Here is a 12,027-nt window from a genome sequence, read left to right as displayed (position 1 = left end):
AATAAAAATGCTTCAATGAGTAATGAAACAGTTGACACAAAATGAAAAAACAAAGCCTCAGCAAATAAATAAAGGACATAAAATAGAACCAAATGGAAAGGTTTGAACTGAAAATTTTAACAGTTAAAATGGGGGCATTTGGGTGGCTCGGTCAGTTAAGTGACTGCCTTCGGTTTGGGTCAGGATCCCAGGGTCCTGGGATCGAGTCCCACATCAAGCTCTGCATCAGGCTCCCTGCTCAGCAAGGAGCCCACTTCTCCCTTTCCCTCTGCCACTCACCTTGCTGCAGAGGGAAAAATAAATAAAATAAAATCTTTAAATAAAAAACAATTAAAATGAAAAGCTCAGAGGCTGGGTTCAAGAGCAGAAGGAAGGAGACAGAGGAAAGAATCAGTGATGTGGAAAAGAGAACAAGAGACATGGCCTAATCTGAACAACAGAGAGAAAATAGACTGGCGAGGTAAGGGAAGAGAACAGAGCCCCAGGGACCTGAGGAACTATAATAAAAGATGGGAGTCCCAGGGTGCCTGGGTGGCTCAGTTGGTTAAGCATCTGCCTTCAGCTTGGGTCATGATCCCGGGGTCCTGGGATCGAACCCCATGTTGGGCTGCCAGCTCAGCAGGGAGCCTGCTTCTCCCTCTCCCCCGCTCGTTCTCTCTCTCTCTATCTCTCTCACTCTTTCTCTCTCTCAAATAAATAAATAAAATCTTTAATAAAAAAAAAAATGGGAGTTCCAGAAAGAGAGGAGAAGAGGTGGGACTGTAAAAGGAATCAGAAATAATGGCTGAAAAATTCCTGACTACAACAGGAATCATCAAACTGCAAATTCAAGAAACTTAGTGAACCCCAAAGAAGATGAACCCAAAGAAATCCAGGCCAAGACACACAATTAAGCTGCTGCTGCTTTTTTTTTTTTTTTTTTTTTTAAGATTTTATTTATTTGAGACAGAGAGAGAGCACAAGCAGAGAGGAGGGTCAGAGTGAGAGAGAGAAGTAGACTCCCCGCTGAGCAGGAAGCCTGATGCAGGACTCCATCCCAAGACCCTGAGACCATGACCTGAGCTGAAGGCAGCTGCTTAACTGACTGAGCCACCCAGGCACCCCCACAATTAAAGTTCTGAAAACTAAAGACCCAGTAAACAAAGTATCCAACCTTTACTAGACTGTCTCAGACCTTTGATGGCTACTTACGGCAGCTGAGTAACCAGGGCTGGTGAGAAAGGTCTCTGTTCAGCCCCGATCAGATGTCAGTGGCAGTGCAGGAAGCCATGGGGTCAGAAACATTGCAGGATTTTCGGGTGACGACCTCCTACCTTGGACTCACCTCATGGAAACAACTTCCATTGGTTGTCAGTGGAATGGAAACAGGACTCTCTTGGTGTGTTGACCATACCAAATCTTCAGGGTCTTTCTCCCTGCTGCCCCCATAGCCTGGAATGCACATTCCTTGCCTCTTTCCCATGGCTGGCTACCTCAGCTTTCTGAATAAATGTCACTTCCTCAGAAGGGCTTTCTCCTCCATCCCTGCCTAAAGTAGCTTTTCTACCAATCCCCGCCCTATGAAATTTTATCATAGCACCATTTCTTCCCATCTTGGAATTGACCACAAAGTGCAATTATCTCATTTGTTGACTTGTATAACGTATATAGCCACTGCTAAACTTAAGCTCCATGAGACCAAAAACCACCCTGTATCCTGAGTGCCTCACCCATGGTCTGGTACACAGAGACTCACCTTTAAAAGAACCCACGTGTTTCAGGGGCTGAGTCTGCACTTCATCTATAGCATCTCATTTAGTTGTCACATGTTGACAGTGAGGTGGGTATTGTTGCTCTCATTTTACAAATGGGGAAACTGAGGCTTAAGGAGGTGCAGTCTCATGCTAAGAGTCACACACCCGTCAAAATGCAGAGTCAAGTTTCATGCACGGGCTTCTCCCCTGCCCCCTCTGTATTTTCCACTGCTCCACCTAGCCTCCCTGCTGAGGCAACTTCTCTGGGTTTAAGCCCCAACCCTACACTCTTCTTGCTAGTATCTTACAAAATTCACGGAGACTGCTCAACTAAAATTCGGAGAATGAGGCATCAAACTGCGAGCAATGGACAGGTAAAGAGCCTTTCATTCCACCCGTCTCTAAGCAGTTGGGCTGGAGTTTTATTTCAGAGCCTGGGTACCATGGCGATGCAAGCTCTATAAATACCCAAGAGAGGCTTCTTTCAGCCAGCCTGCTGGGTACTGCACTGGCACCCCCACCCCTCTTTCCCACCAGAGCTCCTCTTCTGCTGCTGGGGTGGGGGTAGAGAAAAGCACCACTCTGCAGGAACTCCCTCCCTCTGCTCACACTTTCTTTCTCCTCTCCCCAACCCCACCCTTGAAACTGAGATTTCATCTCCACCTCCTCTTTCAGTGCATAATTCATTTCCTCATCCCCGGGTGAAAGACTCAACAGTTTCCAGCCCCCAGTACCCAGAAGATTCTTGGATGAGAGAATCAAAACCTCTCCTGCCAGCCCTGGGGTAGCCTCTTGTCCAGAAGAAATCCAGTTCAGTTAATAAATGAACAAGCAAGGGGAAAAAAGGTAGGGGGAGGAGGGGGACAAGCAGCATAGGGAGAAAAGTGCTCCTCCTTCCATGGAGAAAGCTTAGCCTATTAAACCCCCTGATACCTAACCCCCCTGGTAGGTCTTGTTGACAGCACAGGGGGAGGTCAAGAATCAGGCTGGTCTCTCTTCTGCTTAGAAGTCAGAACCCGCACCTCGACCCTGCCCTCTCATTGTAAACTCAGCTATGACCTCTGCATGCCCCTTCCCACCTTTAACCACTCCAAGTAGATAAGCAATCCAAATGAAAGCAGGACTTCAAGATGATCTCCTGGATGTTCCTCTATGTCTTGAAGTTCCTCGTTCATTGGCACTCTAGAGCCCATATAGCTGTGAATTCAGAAGTCAAAACCTACTTACTGGAAGGAGCTGAGTTGAAATCTTGGCTCTATTATTTAGTATGTCACTGTAAGAAAGTCACTTCACTTCTTGGAGTCTCAGTTTACACATCTATAAATTGGGACTAGTAAGAACCAGGGCAATAAGTCATTAGTCATAGACATTCCATCTACTTATAAAGTGAGTAGGCTATGCCAGACTAATTTCGATTTATTTTCAAGCACTGTATTAAGCACTGAGGACCCAGAAATAAATTAAAAGGCCACCTCTTCTGCCTCGGCTCTCATAATACCAAGTTTTCTTCCATCCTAATTTTCTCTGGCTTAGGATATGTTTTCCCATCTGAAAGGAACAGTCCATGGGTCCAATTAAGAATCTCAAATAATGCATGGCTATAGAAAAAGGACATTCTGGGCTCAATCATAGAAATGGAACTGTGTGCCTTCTCTGAGATGTGTGGGAGGGACAGCATGGGGTAGGGAGGTTCGGGCATGGTGTCGGAAGAAAAATCTCAGCAGAGGTCTTCACAGCCTCCATTTCCTTGAAGAATGTACAAGTGAACAAGAAACTACTGCTCACATGTCTGTTCCTTTTTTTTTTTAAGCTTAATTTCTCCTCCTTACCATCTTCATGAAATATGTTACCCTGCCACTCTAAAATTCTCTGAAACACATGTGTGCAAACTGGCCTTTCTTCTTTGCTCATGCGGTGGGGGAAAGGATTTAAGTGGGCGCCAGGCTCAGGTGTCTCCTATGGGCCCCCTGGATGTGAAAGTGAATGAGGAAAGGCTTGTCCTATGGTCATGCCTCCAACTCAGCTCACGAGCAGCCAGACAAGGCCCCAGGAGGAAGGCCGGGAGAGGCTGGGCTTCTTGTCTTCAGTTAGCATTCCTGCAGTTCAGTCACCTGTAGAATAATGTCCAGCTTGCCCTACCGCGTGGCTGAGCTGGTTTTACCTTTAATCCCTTTCACGTTTGTCCTCAGCCTCGGAGAATGCCTGGGGATGATTCACCCGCCATCACATGGGGCAGGCAGTCATCTGTTTTATTACCTCACCCTGCTTGCAGCTTCTGAGAGATAACCTAGGATTCTTTTGTTGGGGGGGGGGCAGGCGGAGGGGGTTGATGGAGGTAGAAAGGACTCAAAAGCAGACAAAGGCTTTAAGGAGTCAATTCCTGTTGTGGTCTCTCTTTCCTGCTCCCCTGCTCATGTCTAAACGTCCAAAGGAACAAGGCATTTGGAAAATGCCAGGGCTTTGGCACCTGGGCTAAAAAGCAAGCTGGACTTGGTGGTCTACAATGTGTTTCCCTTCACAACCGACACCAATCAGTGAGAAGGCTGGGTTGCAAGAGAAGATCGAAAGGAAATCAGCAGTTGGGAAGATTGTCACAAGCAACCATGCACAATTTTCAGGAAGGGAAAGGACACCACGGGTTTGTGTTTGGAACACAAAATAGTTCACTGATTCATATTTCATAAGGGCATGCTTGCTGCTAGGCATGGCACTCCAAATGTACCACAATGAGGCCCCTGAGATGCTGGCTTAGGTCTGAGTGCCAAGCCCTCTACATTTCTCAGCTCCTATAGCCATTAATACAAGCCCTATGGAATCTATGTGATGTTTTTCAGACCTAAGACTGGAGACCTTGGTTAAGCAAATTACTCATGGTCACACGGGTCACATACAAACCTGCCCCCAAACAGACTGATTCCAGAGCTCTTGCTTCTTAGCGGAATACTTATGAAGCAAGCATCAACAGAGACAAGCATTCATCAGCATCCATAATATTTCAGATCCAGACCATGGGTAGGTCCAGGAATTGCAGCATAATTTAAAAAAGAGGAAAGAAAGAAAGAAAAGAAAGAAAGAAAGAAAGAAAGAAAGAAAGAAAGAAAGAAAGAAAGAAAGAAAGAAAGAAAGAAAGAAGGAAGGAAAGAAGGAAAGAAAGAAAGAAAGAAAGAAAAGAAAGAAAGAAAGAAAGAAAGAAAGAAAGAAAGAAAGAAAGAAAAGAAAGGAAGGAAAGAAAGAAAGAAAGAAAGAAAGAAAGAAAGAAAGAAAGGAAAGAAAGAAAGAAAGAAAGAAAGAAAGAAAGAAAGAAAGAAAGAAAGAAAGAAAGAAAGAAAGAATAGGTTAATGGTTAAGTGCTGGAGTCAAACAGACCTGAGTCTAGTTATTGGTTCTATATCCCTGGCCAATAATATAGCATCTTAGAGCCTCAGTTTTCTCATCAGTAAAATGGGTATAAGTGTGCCCTACTCCAGAGGGTTGCTGTGAGGTTTATATGAGGTCATGTGTGTGAAGCACCTAGCACCATGCTGGCTTTGCTTTTGAGCTATTGCTCTAATCAATAATAGGTTTTTATATTGTGAAAGCTTGGCCCAAGCAGAGGAAATGAAGAGGGCTATGGGAACCCCCCTTAAAAGGATGGTGAACTCGTACTTTTGGGTGTTGCGGGCCAGTCGGAGGCCCATGATTCTGGACTTCTGTGCATGGCATCTATGGAATGAAGGAGGGTAGGAAGGGCCAAACACTAAGCCCTAGGTCAGGCCTCAGGGAAGTAACTGACTTTGCAGAAGGCATTTGGAGGTAAGGAACTGCCATGGTGGGTCTTATCTATTAAGAGAAAATGAGCCCACAAACATGGGATTCCTTCCCTTGTTCAGCACACTCTGGCCCATACAGCACAGGATGCTGGCCCCTCTGGGAGACTGGAGGGCTCAGCCAAGAGGATACACTGCACTGGGCTCCATTCCCCCAGGCCATCTTCCTGCCACATATCCAGGGCAAAAATGGTTAAAAACACATTCAGGAAACACAGACAAGCCAGCTGATCCTTAACTCAGTTGTGCCACCTTTTTATATTTAATTACATATTTTTATTTTCTCAAGAAATGCTGTCTGATTTTAAAATTTCTTCTAATTTTTTTCAAAATAGAATTTTGCTTTGCTTTCTTCTTCCTCCAAATCCATAACATACCTACCTCAAAGTATCACAGGACAGAACCGCAGGTGAAGCTGCTAGTCCACAGCCGGGGACAGGCTAAGTACTCAATTTAGCTAACAAGACCATCATTACTATGACTTTACAAAATGCTTCCCCTGACACCCCTTGGAAGTCGTCCCGGGGGGAGGGGATTCATAGTATGCACTCCTAATTTTAGGGACCCAGAGGAGAGCCTGCTACATTAGCAAGTACGGGGGTGGGGGGGATGGTGAAACAACATGGGGAGAAGAATGGAACGAGAGGGAGACAGATGGTGCGTGTGTTGGGGGATGGGATCAGAGATCCAGGAAAACTTATGTTCCCTGAATTGCAAGAATGTTTCCATTTAACCACTTCTTGCCTGACTCCTGATTCTACACAAAAGAGAAGTGGGGAGTTGTAAGATTTGGGGCCACCTGTACCAAGAACCTTAGACGCGAGGTGCGGAGTCAGGAGCGTTGGAAAGCAGGGGCGTAGCGGCTCTTGCTCCAGCCACCGAGGGCTCCAGTCGGTGTCCCGGACCCAGGTAAGGGGCGGTCTCCCTTTCCCCTCGCAGGGGCGGTGTAGGGGCGGCCGGCGGTTCGGACTGTCCCACGAGGGGGCGCGTCTCGGGTCCTAGGACCCGCCCTCGCAGCCCTGGGCGCGGGGAGGGGACCCGGGAACCCAGGCGCCCGGCGCTCCGCCTCCCGTTTCCGGGGCAGCGCGGTTACCTGCACCGCCCGAGCCGCACCTGGCGGAGGCAGAAGTCGCAAAGCGAGCGAGCGCAGAACGCCGCAGCGGAGAGGGGCGACGGCGCCGGGCCAAGGGGAGGAAGAGGGGGAGGCGGCGGTTGCAGGCGGCGGCGTGGAGGGCGCAGCGCGCCGCGCGGCGGAGGAGGGCAGGCGGCAGCTGCGCTCGGCTCGCTCTGCCCCGCCGGCCCGGAGCGTACCCGGACCCGCGCTGCGCCGCTGCGGGCGCACATGGCAGCGTGAGAGGCCGGCGGCGGGAGCAGCGGACGGCGCCGGGCTGGAGCCGCAGGGCCGCATGGACCGCGGCGCCACCCCGGCCGGCCCCCACTAGGGCCCCCAGTCCGCGGGCGCCACTCCCTCCCCCACCCCCGCCATCATGGTGCCGCGGCGGCCACCCGGGCTGGGTACGGCCGGCCGGAGCCGCTGAGCCGGGGGCCCCCGCGGCGGCCGGGAGCTGCATGGGGGAGCGCGGGCCGCGCTCGGGAAGATGCCCCGGCCAGAGCTGCCCCTGCCGGAGGGCTGGGAGGAGGCGCGCGACTTCGACGGCAAGGTCTATTACATAGATCACACGAGCCGCACCACCAGCTGGATCGACCCGCGGGACAGGTAGGACCCCGGGGAGCCCCCACACCTCCCGTTCCCTCCTGCCCCAGGGGCCACCAGCCGGGACTGGGCCGGGGGTGCAAGGGAACTCCCTGAGCCTCTTGCGCTTTCTTCAGTTTGCTGCCCCCCCTCCAATCCCCCGCCGTCTGGAGCGATGCGGCTGCCCGGGTGGGCTGCTGGGAGGAGAGGACCGCCAGTGGGTTGGCCCAGGCAGTCCCACCGCCATCCCCGGTGGAGGACTTAGGCCCCAGCCGGCACCTGCCCAGAGTTTTGACCTTAAGCTCTAGCCCCGCCCCCCCGCCCCCTTTAGGAAGAGGTCGGGCGGGGGCTGGGGAAGCAACCTAGCAGTGTGATTCTGGGGCTTCCCGGGGAGGCTTTCCCCAGCATGTGTGTGTGTGTTGGGGGGGGAGATGGGGAATCATCTGGTTTGGAGGGGGTAGTAGGGACCCAGGATTCAGTGGGAAACTGCTGGAGGAAGGACACTAGGCGAAGGGGAAGGCAGCCCGGAGTGTGGTTTTTGACAGGTTCCTGGGAGGCTCTGAGAAGAGCATAGGAGCAGCCAGGGGGCCTGGAGGCCGGGAGTGGGAAGGAAAGGAAGGGTGGGGAGGGAGGGCTGATGGGGAAGACTGGTTCTCCAGGAATCTTACAGCAACTTGGAAGCTGTTAGGATATAGATGGAGGTGAGGGGCCTCCCGCAAAGCCCAGCCCATCACCTCGTCCTCCTCCCTTTCTTCCTCTGGGGGCCGGAGCTCCTCAGCCCTGCACCAGCGCGTCCTGACCTTGGACCTTGGTGGGCACCAAGCCGACTGTAGCACGGGATTTTTTTTTTTTTTTTTTTTTTTTTTTTTTGCTGAGGCAGGTGGAGTCTGAGATGACTGGTGTGGTGTGGCTCTTAGCTTCCAGACTTTTTCCCGGTTTTGATTGCTTGGCATTCCTTTACACATACCATCCCCATGTATATCCTGGGGTGGGCTGGAGGGGAAGAGGACCACCCTCTGAGATTTCTTTGTTGTCCTTGTTGTCCTGATCTGTGGTCATAGTGTCTTAGGAATGTGGACTTTTCACCTGGTCAGTGCGACCTTGGGTATCAGGTGGCTGTAAAGCAATAGAGGTGAATTTTTTAGACCCTTCATCTTGTAGGGTTGGGATGGAGGTCCCAGAAGTCCAAGATGGGGTGTGTAGCAAGGTGAGGGTTTAAAAAAAGAGGCAGAAAGAAAACTTGAGTTGAGATTCCCAGTAGTTTCTGTGAGCACTTTAAGTTCATTCATTTAACATTTACTGGGCACTTGCTTTATTCTCATCATTCTTCCATGCTGGATGTCTCATTAATGTAATCTGGAAGAGAAATTAAAAAAAATATATCTATGCCTAATGTGGGGCTTGAACTCACCACCCCGATATCAAGATTCGCGTGCTGTACTGACTGAGGCAGCCAAGTGGCCTTGGAAGAGAAATTTTTAATGCTAGAGAAAACATCCCATGAGCAAGCTGCTTTAACCTCTGAGCCCCAGGTTCCCCGTTTGTCAGATTAACGGTTTGCTTGGAAGGGAAGGAGTAATAGAAGAGCTCTAAAAGTTGGAAGGGACGTGGATGATCAGAGCCCAGCTCTTTCAAACCTAAGAGAAAATTTGAGGCCCAGAGGTGTGATTTCCTTGAATATCTTGATCTTTCCACCACTCACCATATGCCAGATTCTTTACAAGCTCTGAAGTTCTGACCTCCAAATCTGTCCTGACTCACTTTCCTTCCCCACCCCACTCAGGGGCATCTGCCCCAGGGACGCTGTTGCGGCGTTGGTGATCGGGGCAGCCCCTTGTTCTCTTCTAGAACAGACGCGAGTTCAGTCTTCTATTTCCTGCCTGGTTTTGGTCCCTGCAGCTTACTAAGGCCACTGTGCTGTCAGCAGTTGGATGTTGGAGGACTGGGACAGCCCCACACCCAGCGCTGCTAACTCACCCGAGGTCATGAATCTAGGGACTTCTCTGGGGCTCTGAGAAAGCCTCTCAAACAACAGTAATTTTTTACCCCTGGACGAGGGCAAGTGGAAAACTGACTTGGCTAGAGCATTATTTTTCAAATTTTTGTATCATGTGAACCACCACCATGGTTTTGTGCTCAGTGGACTTGCACTGTTGCTTACTTAATACTTGACTTTAAATCAACTCAGTTTGAAAATTTTTGAACCACTTTCACATATGGGAAACTAGTAATATCTGTTGTCATAAATAGAAAGAATCCTGTTTAGAAACAGTAGAGGGGGGAAAAAAAACCCAATCCAGCACCATTATATTTTAGCTCTGTACTGTAGCTTGCCCATATCCCAGCAACAGGTATGCCCAGCCTTTATTTTTAGGCAGATTGACAAGGATTGGAGAGGAATTAAAAACATAGTGGCATTTAACTGAGCCACTCACTTTCTTCACCTTGCAAGTCATTGGTTTTAATGCATCTTCGTACCTCCTAGTCATCCCACCCACACTGGGTGGGTGGGGGGCGCCGGAGTTTAGGGCCCTGAGGTGTTCCGAGCACAACTCTGGGGTCACTGTTATGGTGGGCTAACTGAATATTTGGGGAAAGAGCTCTGGAATTTCCTGCACACCCCGTTCGGGATTTCTGTCTTATAATCTTACCTGTGTGGCCTCGGGTAAATCGCTTGACCTCTCTGAGATACAAGTAAGTGCTTCATTGGTGTGAGAAGACAGTTGATGAAATGTTTGCAGGACCCTGCCAGGTCTCAGATGTGGTTTCAGACTCCTTGGCCTCGCCTTACCCCTCCTGACCCCATGGCAGAAGGCGAAGAGGGATTGTAACAAGGAAGAGGGAAAAAAAAAATAAAGCGAAGAAGAGCCAGACATTTTTGGGGTGGGGGGGTGGGGGAGATAAATTCTGCCAAGGTAGTTATATCTCTGCAACTAATTAATGCTCTTAAACAAAAGATCATGTAAAAAAAAAATTCTTCTCCTTAAGCGTGTGTGTGTGTGTGTGTGTGTGTGTGTTTACGTTTGTCTTGGCTTTTTCCTTACCTGAATCAAGGAGATGCCCACCCATTCCCTTGAATTGAAAAGAAGTAAGTCAAACGGTCCTTCAGTCAGAAAAGTGATTTCTTAGCCACGAAGAACAAAATAGCGTCTCGGGTTACCAACCCTGAAGAATGTCTTGGCACATTCCTCCCTCTGGGGCCGAGCTGTTTTGTGCGCTGTCCGGCCTGGAGGCTGCTGGGGGTAGGGAATCCGGTTTTCCGCTTCCCCTTTCACCAGCGGGCTGGAAGAGCAGCTAGGCAGCCAGCCTTGCCAACTCTCTCCTCTTCTCACCCAGGGCAAGACTGGGAGGCCGAAATTCCTGAGGACGGTTGTCCCAACAACCCGAGAGGGTCTAGTGGGCAGCGTGGGCCCTGCCTACTGGGCCAAAGGCTCCAACGGCACCACAGGCTCCTCCTGAGGCAAGGCTGGCCTGGAGAATCAGGTGCTCTGGCCTCCACAGCCCCTTGGAGCAGAATAACTCTGGGTGCTTCTGGGAGCTTCCAGCAAAGGGCCAGCATTCCTTGTGTATTTAACTTAGTGGTATGCGAAAACAAATACGCTGATTGTTCTCCAAGGAAGAACAGATTGTTTGAACTGGCCCTGCCAGAGAAGGTTCCTGAAGCCTAATTCCTGCTCATTCAGTGGTGTATGTTCAGACCTTCTTCCAGGAACCACCGGGAGCTCTGTGGGCACAGTTTCTGGGGCTATGTGATAAGTCCTGGAGGCCCACTTGGCTAAGAGGCCATGTTGAGAGGACTCAGCAACTTCTCTCATGATTTGAGGAACATTTGCTAGTCCTGTTATTTCAGAAATAATTTATATTGTAGGAAGTTGGGTCTACAGTCAAAAGATCTGAACCTCCTTCTGGCCACAGATCCTTCTGAGAATCTGACAAAGGTTAAAGATGCTTCCTGAAGAAAAGTGCAAATACAGCTTTTGGCACATAATTTCGGGGGGCTCTTGGACCCCAGGTCCATACTCCTGCCATAGATTAATTTAGAAACTGCTCATCACTGCCTATATGCCCTCCTGTTCAGCGAGGTAGGAAGTAATGACTGAGCATTTACTGTATTCAGGCAGTCTGCTGAGACCTTTATATGGGTGATTTCCTTTAATCCCTCGGACAACCCTGGGAAATAGGTACAATGATCTATGAGGAACCTGAGGCTCAGGGGGGCTGAGTTTGGTGAAAGCCAACTTTTTTGGAGGTGAGGTGCGGACGCTGGGCACACTGACGCCAGAACCCACACATCTGACTGCTGCGCCGCATTGCTACCCCGCCTGGGCCCCGTTGCCTAGGGGATTTGGCCTTGGGGAATGGAGTGGGGACAAGCAGGACTTCACTTACCGGTAGCCATGCTGGTGTGGGCGGGCCATGGTTAACCTGAGAGCAAATGTGGACAGTGGAAAGAGGGTGAGCCTTGCTACCTGAGTGACCTTGGCAAGTTGCAAGCCTTGGCTTTTGTCTTTTCTACAAGAGGGAGGTACACATAGTTGTCAAGAGCAGTTATGGACATTAAATAAACTGAGTCAGGTAGAGCAGTTAGCACAGAGCCTGATACCCAGGAGGCGCTTGGGAATGCCAGTTCTTTTCGCTTTTACTAGAACGTGCCTACGGGACACTTAAATCAAATGGAGACTGAGTCTCTGCTCAGCTCTGTAGCAGTTTGTAGCTGGGATGGACTTTTCCGGTCGTGTAACCCATCCCTCTCATTTCACTGATGAAACTAAGACTCAGAGGCAAGTGACTTACT

The 12,027-nt window shown here is 49.9% G+C and overlaps 1 protein-coding gene across 2 annotated transcripts in view; it reads left to right on the top strand.

Moving 5' to 3' along the window:
* Window positions 1–6,572: 6,572 nt before the first annotated feature.
* The window catches only part of WWC1 (WW and C2 domain containing 1), a 147,779-nt gene continuing 142,324 nt past the window's right edge, over window positions 6,573–12,027 (top strand). For both annotated transcript variants that reach the window (XM_045887461.3, XM_045887470.3), the window contains exon 1: window positions 6,573–7,256. In XM_045887461.3, the coding sequence (XP_045743417.1) occupies window positions 7,138–7,256 (119 nt within the window). In that variant the 5' untranslated portion in view covers window positions 6,573–7,137. The remainder of the gene's footprint in view (window positions 7,257–12,027) is intronic.

Source organism: Mirounga angustirostris, unplaced genomic scaffold, assembly GCF_029215605.1.
Source record: "Mirounga angustirostris isolate CCGP_5_RB_7025 unplaced genomic scaffold, mMirAng1.0.hap1 SCAF_7, whole genome shotgun sequence".
NCBI lineage: Eukaryota > Metazoa > Chordata > Mammalia > Carnivora > Phocidae > Mirounga > Mirounga angustirostris.
Note: the sequence above shows the minus strand (reverse complement) of the source record. Positions and strands in the feature narration are given on the sequence as shown.